Source organism: Eumetopias jubatus, unplaced genomic scaffold (assembly GCF_037043125.1).
Source record: "Eumetopias jubatus isolate StellerSeaLion01/CBP00866 unplaced genomic scaffold, mEumJub1_p1.0 scaffold_9, whole genome shotgun sequence".
Lineage (NCBI taxonomy): Eukaryota > Metazoa > Chordata > Mammalia > Carnivora > Otariidae > Eumetopias > Eumetopias jubatus.
Window position 1 is genome coordinate 73,453,519 of NW_028274815.1, and position 20,347 is coordinate 73,473,865.

A 20,347-nucleotide genomic window follows, 5' to 3' on the forward strand; every position below is an offset into this window, starting at 1 on the left:
CTCTGACAAATAAATAAGTAAAATCTTTAAAAAAAATAAAGCCGGGTATTTGCTAGATTGTTTTTTATTGCTTGTATTTCAGTAGTAAAATTTTTTATAGTTATCATTTTGGTAGGACTCCTGTTACCTTTCAAAGTAAAGTATAAGAAAATGTTTTTATGTTAAATCTATTTAAATAACCAAGATTATGTAGGGTACATGCACCTTTAATGCTTTAAAAAAATTAATAAAGCTTTTTTTTCCTAGGTTGGTGTTGGAAACATTTTTATTTGCAGTTATTTTGTCTACCTTTACTACTGTACCTTGTTTGTGTTTGTTAGGACCAAACATCAAAGCATGGCTAAGAGTTTTCAGTAGAAATGGGTAAGTTTTAATTTTATGTTTTAGTGGTGTTTGAAATTTAAAAAAAATTAATGTAGTATTTTTCTATTCATGGCAGCTTTCTGATTATTCTATGAGCGTTTTTCCAGACTGTGGTTCTCAGGGATGCCTTAAGGGCCCACCGTGGTTGGGGATTGGGGATAGGGAAGGGGTTGTATACATCTGAGGGGGGACTCAAGCAGGTAGAACTCTAGGCTCCTCCTTCCACTTTAGCAAGATCAGCTCTGCTTTTTTTCTGTATGGGGGGATTCCACTTTGCCTTTTGTTTGAAAAAAGGTTTCTGCTACCAAAAGAAGGCTTTGAGAACCACTCCTCAGGGATGATTTGTCACTGTGATAAAATTGCTACAGATAAAATTGCTTCCATACATCTTACAATGTAGAATTGGGGTCCAAAATCTAAAAATGCGTAGTGTAACAACTATAATTTCCTGTTTAGCCTCTTTTATGGTAAGACTTCTGAGTGTAAGTTTCATAGGATTTTATTTCCTTAGCAGCCATATATAAATTCAGCACAGCTAAGTTAAAATTTTAGCTTCTTCAAAGGCATTGAAATGGTTCCTATCAGAAATGGTTAAATTGTACTAAGAAAGCTGTGAAGTTATTTGGTGCCCGTGATTTTGTCCTATTTAACACCCAATAGCAAAAATCTCTTGAGTTCTTACTCTGTGCTCCATGCTGTGAAGCTTTGTGTGGGTTCTGAAGTATTTGCCATGATTCTCTTGCTGAGAAGTTGTATGGTCAAGGGACAAGAATAAAATGAACAAACAATATGAGATTAAAATTGTGTCAATCAGATAGTAAATGCTATTGGAACTCAGAGGGGTGGGTAGGAGACCACTGAAGAATGAGCTGGAAGGGGGAATGATCTGTAAAGGATTTGGATCAGGAGTGTGAGATTTGGTGAGATGAAGGGAAAAGGGAAGGATAACCATGCTAGGGTAATGATTGAAACCATAGAAACTGAAGTGAAAGTGGTAATTTTTGTAATTTGGAAGGGAACAGCACAAGTAGTACAGAGGATGCATGCTGGCTAGTAGCTAGGCTCCATAAATTATTGACGTTTTCCATTTGAAATGAATATTGTTTCCCTGCAGAACTGTCTTCTGGTGTCAATAAGGTCTCTAGAAAACAAAAGTGTAATCATTGAAAACTTTCCCACATTGTTGCCATAGTATCCCTAATGGCATTCATTTCTTCTAGCATTTTAGTTTGAAATTTTTAAGCAGTAAAAAACAGTTGAAACACTATAGGTTTGGATTGGTGATTTACCCAGCTTTGAACTGTGTTTCTAATAATGGTATATTTGGGGGAGACGTTGTCATCTGATTCTGCAGTTAGTTCTGTCACAGTATGGCATATGCATCCCTAGAAATCCCTGCACTATGCAAAATTGGGCACTAAAAAACACAGAGCTTATGGGAAAGGCAGGATTGAGGCGTAACGCTCGAAAACTCTTGACAATAATACATAAAAAAGATAGGAACTTAATAAAAATGGTAGTATAGTTTTATACATGTTAAATAGTTAAGTTGATAAACATTATAATGAATATGGTCCTTTTCTTTGGGGAAAAAACCCCTGAAATTTGCTTTCTGGAAGTAGCGTGGGAAGAGTTGCCACTTGTAAGTTATTATGAAGTGGTAAAGGAAGGTTGTTGTTAAATCTGATGGGAAGTTAAGGACCAGATGTGGAAGGTCTGACGCATACACATGAGGGAAACTAAGAGAGCTGGGAGTTGGGGTTTGTTTTGTTTTGTTTTTGTTTTTGTTGTTTTATGTTTCAAATTTTTATTTAAATTCATTAGTTAACATATAGTATAATATTAGTTTCAGGAATAGAATTTAGTGATTCATCACTTATGTACAGCACCCAGTGGGCTCATCCCAACAAGTGCCCTCCTTAATGCCCATCACCCATTTATACCATCCCCCCCCAGCTGCCCTCCAGCAACCCAGGAAGATGGGTTTTTTTAAAGTAGTATTGAGATATAATTCAAATACCATACGCTTTGCCTATTTAAAGTGTACAATTCAGTGGTTTTTAGTATATTCACAAGAGTTTTGCAGCCATCATCACAGTCAAGTTTAGAACATTTTCATCACCTCAAAAAAGAAACTCCATACCCTTTAGGTATCTCTTCCTTACCCCTGCTCCCCTAGCCCTAAGCAACCACTAATCACTGCTTCTATAGATTTGCCTATTCTGGACATTCATAAAAGTGTTCTCATATAAAATGTGATCTTTTGTAATTAGCTTCTTTCACTTACCCATAATATTTTCAAAGTTCATCTGTGCAGTAGTTCATTCCTTTTTACAGTCGAGTAACATTCCATTGTGCGTTTGTATACCACATTTTGTTTACCCACTCATCAGCTGATGGACATCTGCATTGTTTCTACTTTTTGCTGTTATGACTAAGCAGCTGGAAGCATTTGTATACAGGTTTTTGTATGGACATAATGTTTTTATTTTTTTGAGTATATACCTAGGAGTGGAATTGCTGGGTCTTATGATAACGTGTTTAATTGTTTGAGGAACTGCCAGACTGTTAAGGTGGCTGCACCATTTTACATTCCCACAGCAGGGTATGAAGGCTCCAGTTCTCCTCCTGCATCCTTGCCAACAGTTGTTATTATCTGCCTTTATGATTATCACCATCCTAATGGGTGTAAATTGTTATTTCCTTGGGTTTTTTTATTTGCATTTCCCTACTGGCTAATGATGTCAAGCATCTTTTCATGTGCCTGTTAGCAATTATATATTCTTCTTGGAGAAATATCTCTTCAGATCCTTTGGTCATTTTTGAATTGGGTTATTTGTCTTTTTTACTATTAATTTGTAAGAGTTCTTTATATATTCTAAATACAAATCCTTTATCGTATACATGACTTGCACATTCTTTCTTTCTGTGGGTTATCTTTTCAGTCTCTTCATTGTGTCCTTTGAAGCACAAAAGATTTTAATTTTGATGAAATCTAATTAATCAATGTTTGTCTTTTGTTGCTGTGCATTTTTTCGGGTCATCTAAGAATCCATTGCCAAATCCAAGGTCATAAAGATTTACTCCAATGTTTTCTTATAAAAGTTTTATAATTTTAGGTTTTACATTTGGGTCTTTGGTCCATTTTGTATAAGTTTTTGTATACAGTGTGAGTTAGGGGCCTACCTTCATTCTTTTGCATGTGGCCCACCCACCAGTTGTCTCGGCACCTTGTGTTGAAAAGGCTATTTGCCCCCTTTGAGTGATTTTGGCCCCCTTGTCAAAAATCAGTTGATCATAAACACATGATCTTAGTTGTTTTTCCGTTGACCTATATATCTATCCTTATGTCAGTACCCCACTGTTTTGATTATGTGATAGATGTTTGGGGGATGTGCACGTTCTGTGTATTCATACACTGCTCGGTGCCAATGGGTGCAGTTTTTATGTATTTACTTAGTGTTTCTCAGATGAAGTTGCTCATATTGTTCCCTAATATATCAGTCAAATTGGAACAAATTTGCATGTTCAAAATAAGCATAATAGCAGAATTGACTATACATTTATAAGTTCCTAAAATTTTAAAATTGAAAAAAAAAAATCAAACTTCAAAACTTAAGGGAAACAGAGAAACTACCCTTAATTTCTCTTAGTAACTTACCACAAATTTAGTATGTATATATTTTCTAATTCTGCTTTAACCCTATTTCTACATTTAGCCTGAACTATACCTTGCAGCTTGCCTATTATTTTCTGCTAGGTTGAAAAGAGCTTTTTAAAAATTTATTATAAAATTCAACTTTTGAGTATTTTGAGGTTTGCAGAGTTAATTTGTTGTCACCTTGTTTTTGTACCTATCGGCACTTTATCCCTTCTCAGAAAGATCTATAACAAAGTAAAACTGAAAATTAGAGGAAGGGGAATACCATTTTCTGGCTAGCAAGCAAACTGACAAAGCTCTGTAAGTTTCATAATACATAGTGTTAAAGGTTTGGGGAGGTAAGTGCCAATGGGAATATAAATTGGTTCAAGCTCTGTGAAGGGCAGTTCGGTAATATCTATAAAAATTAAAAATACCCATCTTTTGACCTAGCAGTTCCACTTCTACGATTTTATGCACTAGATATATTTTCATACCTACAAAATATTCAGTGAGTAAGATTACTCACTGTAGCTTTGAAACAGCTTAAATGTCCTTTAATAAGGGGTGGATTAAGTTAAATTTAATGCAGCTAAAAAACAACAACAACAACCCAACCACTTCTTTATTTACTGATACACTGTTAAGTGGAAAAAAGCAAGGTGAAGAAATGTATGTAGGATGCTACCATTTACGTAAAAAGTGAGCAGGAGAGAATAGATACACTTGTGTATCTTGGGAAGAATACATGAGATACTGATAAAAATGTTGGTTGTCTCTGGGGAGGGGGTCTGAGAAGCTAGGGGACCAGCTCAGAAGTCTTTGCACCAACTAATACCCTTTGGTGTCTTTTGAAATTTAAACCATAGTAATATACTACCTAGTCAAAATGAAAATTATAATGGGTTAGGTTTTGCCAATATTAAACTTATTTGGGGGTATTGAAAATTAGGCCTGAATCAAGTTTTTAGATTTCTTTTATGCCACCTAAACCTCGGTAGACTGCAGAAATATCCTTCGAAAATTTCTAACATACAACAAGATAATAGCTCAGTTACTGGAGGTCTATAGCTAAAAATAATCAATTTGTAATATGAAACAGTTAACATCGCACAGGGCAGGGCATGAAATAGTAATAGGCAAAAGTAACAACTTTTAAAGCATGGTCCTGTGTCTTAGAGCATTTAAATCTCACAGCAGTCTGGTGAGATACTCCTGTTTTCAGTTTTCTAGGTGAAGATGCTAGAAAGCTGACAGGTTAAGTGATTTGCCCAAGCCCTGGAATAGCCAGTAAGCAGTAGAGCTGGGACTTGAATGCAGATCATCTGATAAGGACAGAAGGGTTTTAGATGACCACACTGAGGGTCAGAAAATGAGTTCCTGCCTTCTCTTCACTACGTAGTGCCCAAGTGATCTTAGAGAAGCTATTTACCTTCAGAGATCCTCATGTGTAATACTGTTAGAAGAATGCTAATAAGCTCTTTGCAGGGTTATTATCAGAACTGAGTGAGATAAATGAAATCAAATAGCAAATGCTTAAGAAATGTTTGTCAAGTGGATTAACAAATGTCAGGGAGCATTTTTATATTTCATACTTCCAGTCCTGGCTGCTGTTTGTCTTAGTACCTCTTCCTGGTTTAGGTCGCAGACCAAGGAGTGTAGGGCATGGACAACCATGGAGAAGGAGGAAGTTTTTTCAGTTGGTTTAATGTAAAATTAATTTGAACTTTGTCATGAGAGGGCAACTTAAGTCTTCATGTCTCCACCATCCCTTAGTGATAGTTCAGTTTCTTTCCTGGCATTTTTATCCCACTTTAAGAATTTAGCATAAAAAGCATGTCAGATTTTCATTGGGTAGGTTATGTGCTATGGTGAGCGCTGTGAATTGTGCAAGACTGTTGAATCACAGATCTGTACCTCTGAAACAAATAATGCAACATATGTTAAGAAAAAAGAAAAAGAAGATAGCAGGAGGGGAAGAATGAAGGGGAGTTAAGTCGGAGGGGGAGACGAACCATGAGAGACGATGGACTCTGAAAAACAAACTGAGGGTTCTAGAGGGGAGGAGGGTGGGGGGATGGGTTAGCCTGGTGATGGGTATTAAAGAGGGCACATTCTGCGTGGAGCACTGGGTGTTAGGCACAAACAATGAATCATGGAACACTACATCAAGAACTAATGATGTAATGTATGGTGATTAACATAACAATAAAAATTTTAAAAAAAGCATGTCAAATTTTGAATGAAATAAGGGAACAGTTAATTTGATAGATTAACTTGTTTAACGTTAGAGTTGGCCTTCTTAAATGTTCACTGTAAGGTGAAAATATTTTAAAAATGCAAAGATCTGGTGGTTCTGAAGAGATAATATGAAATACCCACAAGAACAACTTATATGTTATTTCAGAATTGTCCTAGTATACAATTAGCATTATTTACATTGAGTCACAACTTTTGTTTCAGAGAATTCCAGTATTATTTAGGGAGGTTATACTACCATGAAAATACATTTTTCTTTCTACCCAATAATTATTTACAACAGAAATTAAAGTTCTGATTTGAGGTTCTTATGCTGTAGTTCTAATTCATTAAAAGTGCATAAAATACTTTCTTGATTGAAGATTTTAGAGCTTTAAATCTTTTTATTATTTATCCTGTGTCTTAGCATATAAAACATGGAAGAGTTTTTTGTTTTGTTTTAGTATTATTGAAATATGACTAAAATGTTCAGAAAGAACAGGCCAGTTTTGAATTGGGCTGACACCTCGCTCAGTATGGAATCAGTATAAATGTTTTATACTATTCTATGCAAAGTAAGTACTATATCTAAATTGTTAATGTATTTATTTGCATGCTTAATATTGAGTAGATGATAACCAGATGAAGACTGAGAAACATAAAAGCCTTGATCCTGAGAACTGTGTAGGAATTATATCCCAAGAGTAAAGGACCAGTTCTGTTACTATTGAGATTTGATACTTAACTAAATGACATAAATGATACTATTTTAACAAGACTTTTCCTTAAAGAAAATGTGAAGTTATTCTAGATTAAAAAAATACAAAGGAATGCTATTTTACAGAGCTTGAACCAATTTATATTCCCATTGGCACTTACCTCCCCAAACCTTTAACACTTTGTATTATGAAACTTAAAGATCTTTGACAGTTTGCTTGCTAGCTGGAAAATGGTATTCCCCTTAAGGAATGCTATTTTAAAGAAACTTGAAGGTAGAAAAATAATTTGGTTTCTTAACTTCTGCCAACTTCTGTTTGGTATTTATTACTGAGCACACTCAATGTGTACTAGTATAATTCAATTTGTTGCCTTGCTGTGATCATTATTGTGGGGGTTTTTGTTTGTTTGTTTGTTTTGTAGACTTTCTTATAAAAGAAAGTAATATTCCGACTACCTTAAGCCTGTATTTTCCATTGAAGTTGGCTTTTTGATTTATCAGTTCTTTTATGCTGTTATTCTCATGTTTTTAAATCAGGATCTTACCACTTTTGGTGAACTGAAAAACTTGAATGTCTGATAGGTTCCTGAATTTGTGGTTATCTTGCCAAGGTAAAGATAGTAAGACCTGTTTGTGTAGACAAAGAACAGCAGACGTTTTTGGTCATCTTTGCATGGAAATTGATTTTATACTGAAAAAACCACCAAGGAACATTTAACAGTAAAAAGATAGTGAATGACCAAAAATGTATACATTGTAGAAAGTAGGTAATTTAGCCTTGATAAGGGTATGAAAATTTAGTGGCAAAGAGGCACTGGTTTTAATAGTCATTCAATAGGGGAGTAAAATTCTGTAAAATGTCTTTAGCCACCAGGAGGAGTTAGTTGTGTGTGGTCTCCTTTTTAGATGAAGAGCTCAGTAGTTAAAAAGATCCGCTCATTTAAAGAAGCACTGTTTTGATGACAGCCTGTCTAAGCCACAGTGCTCTGTTAGCTACCCCAGGCACCCAGTACAGTGTCTGAAACATAGTAAGCATTCCACATGGTCTGTTTATTTCAATTAATGTTTGGTATGTATGAATTTCAATGGAGGCAAATAATATGGACAGTTACTTGGAGCTCATTGTCATGAGGATTGGTCTGTAATATTGTTTTAGTTACTTTTTAAGTTTGTTCACAGAATGGTGAGCCATTTATTATATTCTCAGCCCTCTTGACTATGTGTATACATTCCTTAACTGTGAAAAAATTAACCCCAAACCATAGAGTTCAGATGACTTTATTATGGAAACTTATAGAAGGGTAGTAAACGAATGTCAGTGCTGCTATAAATTAGTTAATAGAAAGGAATTTATTTTTATCTTGTTGATTACAAAATAATATATAATGTAAAAATACAAATAATAGAAAAATATAGAAAGTTAAAGATCCTAGTAATCCTATCAAAGAAGCAGCCATTACAACAGTTTTTAGTCTAAGTTCGTCCACGCCTATCACATATTTGCAATTTAAAAACAAAAATGGTTATATTATCACTGCTTGATAACTTACTTTTTTAACTTATTAGGAATATCTTGAACTGTATGTGTGTATAATCTACCTCTTCTTTTTTTTTTTTTTTAAAGATTTATTTATTTATTTTGAGAGAGTGAGAATGAGAGAGAGAGAGTACATGAGAGCGGGGAGGGTTAGAGGGAGAAGCAGGCCCCTCGCCGAGCAGGGAGCCCGATGCGGGACTCGATCCCGGGACTCCAGGATCATGACCTGAGCCGAAGGCAGTTGCTTAACCAACTGAGCCACCCAGGCGCCCCTAATCTACCTCTTCTTGCATAATGTCCTTAGTATATCTTCTTCCTTAAGTAAGAATATTTCTGTTTATGTTGTTTGAACAATTGGGGAAACTGATCATCTGACATAGCAGAGATTGTATGGTTCTAGATACAGATAGATAGTCAAGGTGTAGCTGTGCTTCTCACTGATTCTCCTGGTTCTTAGCCTCCCCTCCTTTGAGTCTTCCTAAGCTAATCACTGAGAGAGAGGATGGGATCACCATGACTTAATTAGTCTGATCCTCAGGGATGAGATGAATGTTGGGCAAGCGTTCCATGTACCGTGGTTTATTTAATTTCCTATTGAAGATTATTTTCAAGTTTTCAAGATTATAAATAATGTTGTTATGACGTCTCTGTACCATGTAATTTTATGTACTTGTACAACAGTTTCTGTAGACTAGATTCCTGGGGTAGAATTCCTAGATCAAAAGAAGTTGACAGAGACTGCCCAATTAAAGTTCTGATTTGAAGAGTATGAACTTACCTGCCAATAGATGGCTGTTTCCCTAAATCCCAATCAGGGCTGTTTACTTTTTATCCATTTATGAGGGCTGCTGCCTCCTGGGCTCTGCCAAGGGGACAGACTACTACCCCTGTAGTAGCTTCATCTGATTTCTAATGGGACGCATAAGCCCTGGTCAGAAATTTTTGAAAGGTTGATCTGTCGAACCATTTATTAAATTTCAACAGAATATTACTGATTAAATTGCAGGGATAGCATTTCCCTTATGCTGCCTCCCTGCCTCCCTTCTTTTCTTCTGCCTCAGGTTACAGAAAACTGGGTAGAAAATAACATCCAGTCCTCAAAATGCAGCTTCAAGACAGGAAAAATTGGTGCTAGTTAAGATGGGAAGACAGTTTTAAAGATAATTCACTCATTGTATCTGAGCAAATATGTAGTCTGCCCATGCAAAGTGTGAGCAAGATGAAAAGAAATGGCATGGCAACTCTAAAAACACATTATAGAATAATAAGAAAAAGGCCTGTGGAAGACAAAAGAATCCAGTCTGGAAGAAAATAGTACCCAAGGAATAAAAACCAACTCTACACAGTTTATCATGGAAAAATGTTATTAAGAGCATAAATTCAATCAAAGCTCAAAGATAAGATGATGATAAAAAAATCAGGTGGAGAAGGAGATTGCAGAATTAATGAAATAAAATGAGAATCCAAACCACACCACCACAGGTCATAAATTAAAAACATAGACAAGTTAGGAAATCAGGTTCTAGCTTGGAAGAAAGGTTTGAGCCAATCAGAATGAATGAGAGGAAGGGAAGAGTAGAGCACTTAGAAAAGAAATGATAAATGCAGAGAACAAAGGAGATGAGCTTAAGACCCGCTAGTGTCCCTAAAATAACAAAGCAGAAGGTAATTCAAAATTAGATGGAAGACAGTTTCCCCAAAGGAAGGAATCGTGCGGTTTGCACATTAAGGGGACTCTCACTACATTAAAAAAGTAGTTGCAGTTTAGGGTTACAGTGAACAGAATATAAACACCATAAAAATAATATAAGCAATAAAAGTTACACAGTGGGGGAAGGGAAGATGGAGCAAATCCAACTGAACCCCCAACTACTCTGGCTGACCCTGTTTGGTACAATCTCTTCAGGGAATAAGGATTAAATGAAATTCTGTGTATTGAATGATGAATCCTCACCTGTCTCGTCCTTTTCACTCGCTTGGCCCAGAATACTGACAGCCAGGCTTATGCCATCGAGGCAGGGTATAGAAATACTTCTTTCAGGGAACCAAATGGCACAAAAGAAAAACCTACAGATACTGACATTTGGGGGGTCTCTAAAAGACAGGTTCCTATTCGCTCCCTGGTACAGTGAAGCCGACCCGGTGAATCGTGCTACTCATGCACAGTGAACATCTAGTCATCTGTTTAGTGTGTTTCTTTTTTGTTGGTTTTTAAAAACGTACCTTTACTGAGATATAACTTTATACCATAAAACCCACCATTTCAAGTGTACAATTCGGTGGTTTTTAAGTATAGACACAACTTTGTAACCATCACCACAATCTAATTTTAGAACATCTTACCCTGCCAAAAAGAAACTCTGCCCATTAGCAGTCCCCCTCCTTCCCACCCTTGCGCTCCCCCTCACTCCCTTTCCAGGCAACCCCTAAAATACTTGCTGTCTCTCTAGATTTGCCTGTTCTGAACATTTCACATAAAGTATTTTACTCTTAAGTAGAACGAGAAATGAACAGTCACTGGGCATTTCAGGAACACCTCTAAAGTGAAACGCAGAAATGAAAACAAAAAAGAAACTCAGTGGAAACAAAGGCGATATAAAAACCAGAAGGTAACTTTAAAAAATGTCTATTGTTTTATATCCATAAAACATGAACAGAGATAGTCAAAAGGAATATTCGGAGAATAAGAAAGCTCTTGGAAATTAAAAAAATATGAGAGAAGAAAATTCAACAGAAGTAGAGACAAAAAGTTAAAAAGTTCCCTTAGTCAAATAGAAAAGGCAAAAATATGGAAAATGGATTAAAAGGTAAAAAAAAAAAAAATCAGAGGGCTAATTCCAAATGGTAGTATTCCCAGCAAAAGACTAAGAAAAAGAAAGTCTTAAGGATCTGGGCAGAAAAAGCAAGTCTTTAAAAAGGAAATGCCAAGAACCAAAAGACTTGACATTGTAGATTAAGAAGACCCGTCGGTTTCCAGCGTCATGGCTGAACAGATACCCACTCCAAGACATAGGATTGTGAAATTTTAGATAACCAAGAATAAAGAGAAGATTCCAAAGGCTTCCAGAGAGGGCAGTGGTGAGGGGGACATCTTACCTAGAAAGGACTGGGAGCCAGAATGTCTGAACTTTTCAGGTGGGAAACAGAAAATAATGGAGCAATGCCTTCAAAATTCTGAGGCAAAATGATTTCCAACAGTTACGGTAAAGTCCTTTTTAGACTTTAAACAATCTTTAAAATCTATTTTACCCTTTCTCAGGAATCTTCTGAAGAAGGTACTTAAAAAAAGAAAGAAAGAAAAAGGAAAGTATGAGAAAGTCTTGGAATCTAGGAAGCAGGACACCCAAAAGCATTGAAAGAGGCAAAGGGAATTCACAGGATGGTGGTATAGGGAAGTTAAGAGGACAGCAGCTGTGCCTCAGGCTTCGAGAGCAGCCAGACCAGCTCAGAGCAGGGGAGGTGCCTCCAAAAAGAAAGACAGAAGGAGAACAGAGAGCACAAACAAGTAGTTAGAGGTGATGTTTAGTTTCTTTGGAATATTTGAGGATGGTTTAGTGACAGGTACATAAGCAAATGGAGGATAAAATGAGGCAGTTCTTAACATCCAAAGAACATGAAAAATGTACTATAAAAAAGGAAATGTGACTGTGGTTTACTTGTGTGGTTCAGCTGTGATGAGCATTTTCATAACCATAATGTAGATACTGTGCTATTGATTCAGCCGAGAGGAGAGGATGTTACCACGGAGGAGGGAATGGTGAGTCAGAGAGAAATAAGTATGTGGCAATGGGAGGCTTGTGGGAAAAGGGTACTAAGTCCTCTTCTTCTAGTGTAGGAAGCAGGGAGTAACTGTGTCTTGAAAAGTCTATACCTAATGTATGCTCTTTAAATTTTGAGGTACACGGAAGAAACGGTGAAGTGTCTGCCTTGGGAGCAGAAATCAGAGTGGAGAGGGATGCAGGGAAGGATTGGTAGTAGGCATCATCTTCTAATTGTGATCTGGGACCTTGAAGGTGTTGATGTATATTATGATTTTGATGAATATTAAATTTTAATTTTACAAAGATAGGCTACACAGTTTTTCTATTTTTAAAACTAGGTCCTAGTTCCATTTTTTTTCCTATATTTATTATGTGTTAAGATCATAAACCCCTTTGGATACATCAAACAAAATAGAGGACAACCTCCTGCATGTTTGCACATTTTGTAACCGATGGCCTCAGTGTGCTATAAAAATGAAAAATGTGAAGACATGGATCTTGCCCCTTGGCCCAAGGAACTTGGAGCTTAGAGGTTAGACAAGCCATGTACATAACCCTTGTTGAGACATAGCTCTGATCGTATCTGCCTTGATTTAAAACCTTCAGTGGCTCCTTTAGTGTGACTTTTCAGATTTTTCTAAAATCCTAACCCTAAATCTACCACAGTGAGATACTGCCTCACACCCACTAAGATGGCTGTGATCAGTGATAACAAGTATTAGCAAGGATGGGGAGAAATTGGAATTCTCACACATTGCGAGTGGCAATGTAAGATGGCTCAGCTGCTTTGGAAAACAGTTTGGCAGTTCCTTTAAAAGGTTTAACAAAGTTATATGACCCAGCAATTCCATTTCTTACTATATCCCCAAGAAAAATGAGAACATATGTGCACACAAAACTTGTACATGACTATTATAGTAGCATTGTGCATAGTAGCCAAAAAGTCAAAACAACTCTAATGTCCCAGGAACTGATGCCTGTGATATATATCCGTACAACAAAATATTATTTGAAGATAAAAAAGGAAGTATGCTACAAAATGGATGGATCTTGAAAACATTATGCTAAGTGAAAGAAGCCAGTCACAAAAGAGCTCCTGTTGTATGATTCCATGTATACGAATGTTCAGAATAGGCGAATCCATAGAGCCAGATAGTAGATTAATGGTTGCTTAGGGCTGGAGGGAAGGGGAAATGGGGAGTGATTGCTAATGGGTAAAAGGGTGTCATTTTGGGATGATGGTTGCACAGCTCTAAATATACTAAAAAAACACTGGGTTGTGCACTTTAGATGAGTGAATTATATGGCTGGGAAAGGGTTATCTGGGGCAGATTTTCACTGTACTCAACGAAGGCATTATTTGTGAAAATCCTAACTCTAACTTACTTTTCCAGCCTTATTTCCCATTCTTCCACTCAGCCTCGACCGATTTTCCTTGCGTTCTTTCTACCCACAGTGTGGGTCTTTCTCCAGTTCATCAAGCCCACCTGCCACCCATTCTTCCAGTTCTGGCGGAACTTCCTCTTTCATAAAACGGAAGAAGTAAACCCCTCTCCGCAGAAAGTGAACCTTGCTTTCATCCTCTTCCAGACTTCATGTCTCTGGACACATCACTTTATGTATTGCAACAAATAGGAGTTATGTGTTAAGCGAAAATCAGCCAACATTTGACAGCCACAGATAGTCAAAAATTAACCTTAAAAAATCCTTGAAACCGCCTGAACAGTATAGTTACCTCTTTAGGTTAAACTCATCATTTTTTTTTTCCCTCCAAGATTGGGACAGAACTCTGTCTTGTTGAACTCTAGCTGAAGAAATTGAGTTGCATTTTTAGGTGTTAAAATAAAAAAGAACAATAACAGCAACAATTGCCTAGAGAATAACACGAATTTGGATCTATGGCGATTGGCTCCAACCTTCTTCCAGTCCCAATTTTCAATCGAATTCAAAAGCTAAAGCTCTTATCTTGTGTAGGGTGAGGTTGGGGCAGTAATGAGAGGGACAGGTGACAGCGGTTGGCTAATTAACTGACTTGTCATTTGGGGCTACTTTAATTCAGTGTATATTTTATGTGTATGGCCTGTTTCTAATGAAAGAAATCCTCTAACAAAACAGATGTCTTCAGTTACTCCCACACTGGCTGGAAAAAACTGCTTTTCATAAACTTTGTAATAAGTCAACCTTGCATTTTAAACAACTGAATATTTGGAACCCTACTTACTGCATTGTGGTGGGGTTTTACTCTACTGTAACCAGACTCATGCTCCACCCAGCTGAGTGGTTACACTCTGAGGGGCAGGCTGAAAGCGAGACCTACTCAGAGAATGGCAGAATTATGTCTTTTCACCTTTATATTCTAAGATATATACTTAATAAATAAGAATGGTGGGTGAAATTGCTGGATCTTTTGAAATCTTTTGTTCTTGTTCTCTACTCCTCCCCCACCAAATAAGTAAAGTTGATTTGTTTAAATAAAATGTGCCCTAGGGGCGCCTAGGTGGCTCAGTCATTAAGTGTCTGCTCTCGGCTCAGGTCATGGTCCCAGGGTCCTGGGATCGAGCCCCGCATCGGGCTCCCTGTTCTGCGGGAAGCCTGCTTCTCCCTCTCCCACTCCCCTGCTTGTGTTCCCTCTCTCGCTGTCTCTTTCTCTGCCAAATAAATAGATAAAATCTTCTAAAAAATAAAAAAGTAAATAAATGAAATGTGCCCTAGGAAGGACTAGTTGAATAAGTGATGGTACCTCCGTGCAGTGGAATACTAGTATAGCTGTTAACAAGGCAAACAAAACAGTAAAACTGGGTTTATAACATGCATTTGAGTTTTGATAAAGGATGTATACATCTATGCATATATCATTCCAAACATATTTGTGCATGCATAAAACATTTCTGGAAGGATATGTACCCTGTTGGTAATAGCAGCTGCTGCTGGGGAGAGCAACCAGAGTTGATAAGGGTTGGGGGGAAGACTTAGCTTTCATCGCACATGCTCTTTCCAGTTGTTTGACTCTCACCGTGTGCATGTATTACCTTTCCAACCGAAAAGCATGTATCATCTTACTAATTAGTTGTTAATAGTTCAGGGTAAATAGGTGTCAATTCGAGATGGTTGTTAAATGAACAGAACCTGTATGTGTGGTGTTATTGGCACTACTGTTTGATTCTCTAGCAGCTAAGAGAGATACCACCGGTGATTTACCTATTTGTGTTTTACAGAGTTACATCCATTTGGGAGAACAGCCTTCAGATCACTACAATTTCTAGCTTTATAGGAACATGGCTGGGAGCCTTTCCTATTCCACTCGATTGGGAAAGACCTTGGCAGGTTGGTTTCAGCTGCTTAAAGCACCAAAAGAAACGGACAGTGATGGTAAAACTGAAGAAGCTAACCAGTATGTCTGTATAAATTGTGTTGTTGTCCAGTTAAGTAGGGATGCCAGTTCCCTCTGTCACCGTAACCTGGGCGATTTCTTATTGGTCCCAGGGCCCGTGGCATCCAGATCAGCCTGGTTCTGTCTTCCAGGCACTGTGTTTTCTACATGTATAGGTGAATAAATAAGCTTAGTTTGTGAATATTTATAGGAGTCTTTAAAAAACAGGGTAGAAGTTGCAGGAATTTCCCGTTTTCAACTTTGATACTCATTGCCTTTGTGGTCTTAGATTCATATCTTCTTAATTGGATTTATGGCCAAGTTGAATGTTGATTTTGAAATACTTTTTAAAAGCATGTAGCGAAGCCAGTTTTGAAATAGGGGTACGTGATATTGGAGGAAACTTGTGAACATCAGGTTTTTTGTTTCTGATCACAATAGGATATAGCTAATAAGCTAGGTAAAGCACTGTGAGGTAAGTGTTCTTTTTATTCCCATTTTACAGATGAGGAAACTGATTCCTAGAGGATATGTAATATTTCCAAGGTCACTGAGCTAGTAATGAATATATCTTTGTCTTCATTTGTGGTGGCTTCTGTAGTATGCCGTTACATAGTTATCCCCAAATTTATTTAACAGGTTCACTACTGATCTTTTAGGTTATTGCCAGTATTTCACTATTACACAGTGCTGGGATAAACACCTTTGAATCTATATTTTCTTGCATTTTCCAATTATTTTCTCAAGATAATTTCTCCCAAACGGAATCGTAGTATTAAAAACTAAATATACTTTCTTTTTTCAACACAAAGAGAATGGTTTTCCTATTACGAAGACAGTACATATTTATTTAGAGAATTTAAGTAATATTAGTAATTATAAGGAAGAAAGTAAAAATTATCAAGTATCCAACCATCCAGAGGCAACCCTCATTTCATTTGTATTTTGGTGATAATTTGTGCAGTTCTTTCTCCATGTGTATAACTATAATATATATGTCTTTTTTTTAAACCACTCTGTCCAGTCACTTTATTGCTAAATCAAAGAAAGACTTCTTAGACCTTACTGTAGGGGCTTTTCTGAGCATTAACTCACTGGAAACACACTCTTTGCCTGCTTGAAACTCTTTTCTTGACTTTCTGCAACAGCTCTGTCTAGTGCTTTTCCTTCTCCTTTTCCGGTTTCTCCTTCTCAGTCTCCCTGCAAGCTTCTTTCGGATTGACTCCTCCTAAAACACCAGTATTTCCGTGATTTCCAATATCTTTGTTCTCCCACTCTCCCTGCATGACCTCCCCCATTGGCCATGATTGCAATTAAAATATGGATACTGAATCCCAAAACCTTATCTCCTGCCCAGACATGGCCCAGACTCATAAATGCAGCAGGATGTTCCTCTTGAGGTTCCATAGGCACCCTGAACTTAACATCCTCAAAATCCAGCTTTTTCTTTCTCCCCCTGTAATGTAAGTAGCACTATCATTCACCCATTTGCTTGGGTCAGAAACCTACCGAGTCATCCTTGATACCACCTTCTCCTTAACAGCTCAGGTTGAACTGGTCACTGGCCCTTTTGATTTTAGTGTTTTGTGGGGTTTTTTTTGTAACATCTCTTGGATCTGTCTTCTCCCCATTTACATTTAATTCTCTAACTTGTACAAGTGTCTCTCATCTCGTCTATGTCTGCCCTACAAACCACTCTTTACATAGCAAAATACTTGATCCTGTCATTTCTCCTGCTGAAAAATCTTCCAGCGGCTTCCTCGCTGCTTGCCTTGAATAAAGCCAGAGTCCTTTGGCATAACTTATAAGGGCCTCTATGATCTTGTTTCTACTTGGGTGTGTAGTACATGTTATTCAGATCCCAACTCTTCCATTTACTATGTGATTTGAACAAGTTAACTGTAAAATGGAGGTAATAGTAGTTGTGAGGATTAAATGAGATCATTTGTAAGAAATGTTAGCTATTAAATTACAATTACCATTCTTATGTGTAAGTCTTTGGAAAATAGTATTATCATTTCCTTAAGATAAATTCTTAAAGTAGAATTGCTGGATATGCATTTTTTAAGTCATTTTATTTTTTTTCATCATGACAAGTGTGCTCTTTAAAGAGCACACTCCTATTTCCACATCTCCTGTTTCCCCCATCCTCCTCCCCTGTGGTAACCATCAGTGTGTTCTCTGTAGTTGAGTCTGTTCCTTGGTTTGTCTTTCTCTCTTTTTTCCCCTTTGTTTGTTTTGTTTCTTAAATTCCACGTATGAGTGAAATCATATGGTATTTGTCTTTCTCTGACTTACTTCACTCAGCATTATACACTGTAGCTCTAGCCATGTTGTTGCAAATGGCAAGATTTCATTCTTTTTTATGACTGAATAATATTCCTGTGTGTGTGTGTGTGTGTGTGTGTGTGTGTGTGTGTGTGTGTGTGTGCTATATATACACCACATCTTCTTTATCCACTCCTCTGTTGATGGACACTTGGGATGCTTCCATAATGTGGCTATTATTAGTAATGCTATAAACATAGGGGTGCATGTATCCCTTTGAATTAGTGTTTTGTATTTTTAGATAAATACCCAGTAGTGTGATTCCCGGATCGTAGGGTAGCGCTATTTTTAATTTTGGGGGGAACCTCCATACTGTTTTCCATTGGCTGCACCAGTTTGCATTCCCACCCACACTGCATAAGGGTTCCTTTTTCTCCACATCCCCACCAGTCCCTGTTACTTCCTGTGTTGATTTTAGTCATTGTGACAGGTGTGAGGTGATTTTGTAGCTTTTGTAGCTTTTTTGCATTTCCCTGATGATGAGTGATGTATATGTCATTTTTAATCTTTTTTTTCCATCAGCAGTATGTTATGGAGCTCATTCCTTGTCATTAAAAATTTACATACAAGTAATGTTCCATTATTTGAGTAAAATCATGTATCAGTTTCTTATCAATGAACATTTAGATTGTTTATAGTTTCACATTTATTGATTTACTATTATTAATTATTTAAACAGACATCTTTGCATATTTGTCCAGTTTTCTCTAGTAGAATTCCTAGATGATAGCTGGGTTAAATCTTTGATATGTATCTCACTTTCCAAAGGCTTATTTTAAGGGATTTGGATTATATGTCTTGCACCTAAATGCCTACTTTTAAGTCCATTCTTTGTTCTATTAGATGTCATGTCTCCTGGAGAGACAGGTTGTTCTTCTACATTCAATAAGTCTGGTGGGTTTGCCCTTCCCTGTAATATTCCTCTATTGTATATTATAGAAATCCTTGGGGGCTTGGGGTGTCACTGATGCCCTTCTCAAGGTTTTAGTACTGATAAAGGTATCTTTTATACAGGGAGATGGAGATCCATTTGTCCTCAAGTTACCATCTTACAGAACTTAATTTCATTCAATAGTGTCAGTGATTTCTAAATTGGAGCAGGATAATCAGAATCATTAGAAACTATATATAGAAAATTGTGGTTTAACCTGCATTGGATTCAGTACTTTCAAATACATGCAATTAAGTCTAAATACAAAGTATTGGTACATAAAGCACCATGGGCTGCAGCTTTAGTGAGTTGGTAAGGTAATGTATGATTAACATGTCAGTTTGCATGTAGATGGAATATTTTAGAGTGTAAATGTTTGATATTTTACACTTGGCTAAATCATAAGTTTATAAGACTATGTAGAAGTAGAAACTGAATTATGGGGAGTGGATGTGCCCAAATCTGGGTTTAGGTTTGCATAGAAAATATATGTGTTAATGATTTACAATCCATTTATCTATTTTGGATTGTTCAGGCTTTTAGCTACTTTTCTACCTCAGTGCTTGTTTACAGTAAGAGGTAAGCTGGATCCAAATTGATGGGTTCACTTTTTTAAATTAATGTGAAGTTTCCATTTGAATTACTTTTTCTAAAAAAAGTATTTTCTAGCTAGCTAATTTATGTAACCAGTGTTTGTCTTCATTTAGAATGTTTGATTCGATTGGACTATTTATTACTGGTACTTTAATTGTCTTTACTGTTGGGTTGTTTTCAGAGTGTTCCTAGTTAAGGACCTATTTACTCACTATAATCTTTTAAAAATTATGATACATGCTATTGGTGGCATGATAGAACTAATGTATAAATTAATCATCTTTATTCATCTAATAATCATCTGCCCCTCTCTCTTTCAGCAGTTATTTACTGATAAACTAGGGAAATGATGAGACTTGTTTTCTTTCACTTTTTAATTTCAGCAAACAAGGTGTTTTGTTTTGCTCTCTTCTTCATAAGTAACTACCTAGAGTCAGTACTCAGTGTGGCTCACGATACTGACAGAATCTGCCAGAATAACGATAAACTTGAGAAAGGAATATGGCATTACCTCAAAATGGAGATTTTTCTAGAGCAAAATTTCATGGGAAGAGACTACTGTATACACTTAATATTATCTAAAATATAATATGTATAGGAGTGCCTGGGTGGCTCAGTTGTTAAGCATCTGCCTTCGGCTCAGGTCATGGTCCCAGGGTCCTGGGATCAAGCCCCGCATCGGGCTCCCTGTTCTGCGGGAAGCCTGCTTCTCCCCCCTCTCCCACTCCCCCTGCTTGTGTTCCCTCTCTCGCTGTCTCTCTCTCTGCCAAGTAAATAAATAAGATCTAAAAAAAAAATAAAAATAAATACAACATGTGTAAAGAAGAGATTTTAGTTCTCTGTGCCTTGTAGCCCAATACAGATAGG

General features: G+C 36.9%; 1 protein-coding gene across 4 annotated transcripts in view; it reads left to right on the forward strand.

The window, feature by feature from the left end:
• Positions 1 to 20,347, forward strand: part of PIGF (phosphatidylinositol glycan anchor biosynthesis class F) — a 35,268-nt gene that overhangs the window by 4,826 nt on the left and 10,095 nt on the right. For all 4 annotated transcript variants that reach the window (XM_028103913.2, XM_028103914.2, XM_028103916.2 and 1 more), the window contains exons 4-5: positions 247 to 363; positions 15,473 to 15,581. In XM_028103913.2, coding sequence (XP_027959714.1) covers positions 247 to 363; positions 15,473 to 15,581 — 226 coding nt within the window. The remainder of the gene's footprint in view (positions 1 to 246; positions 364 to 15,472; positions 15,582 to 20,347) is intronic.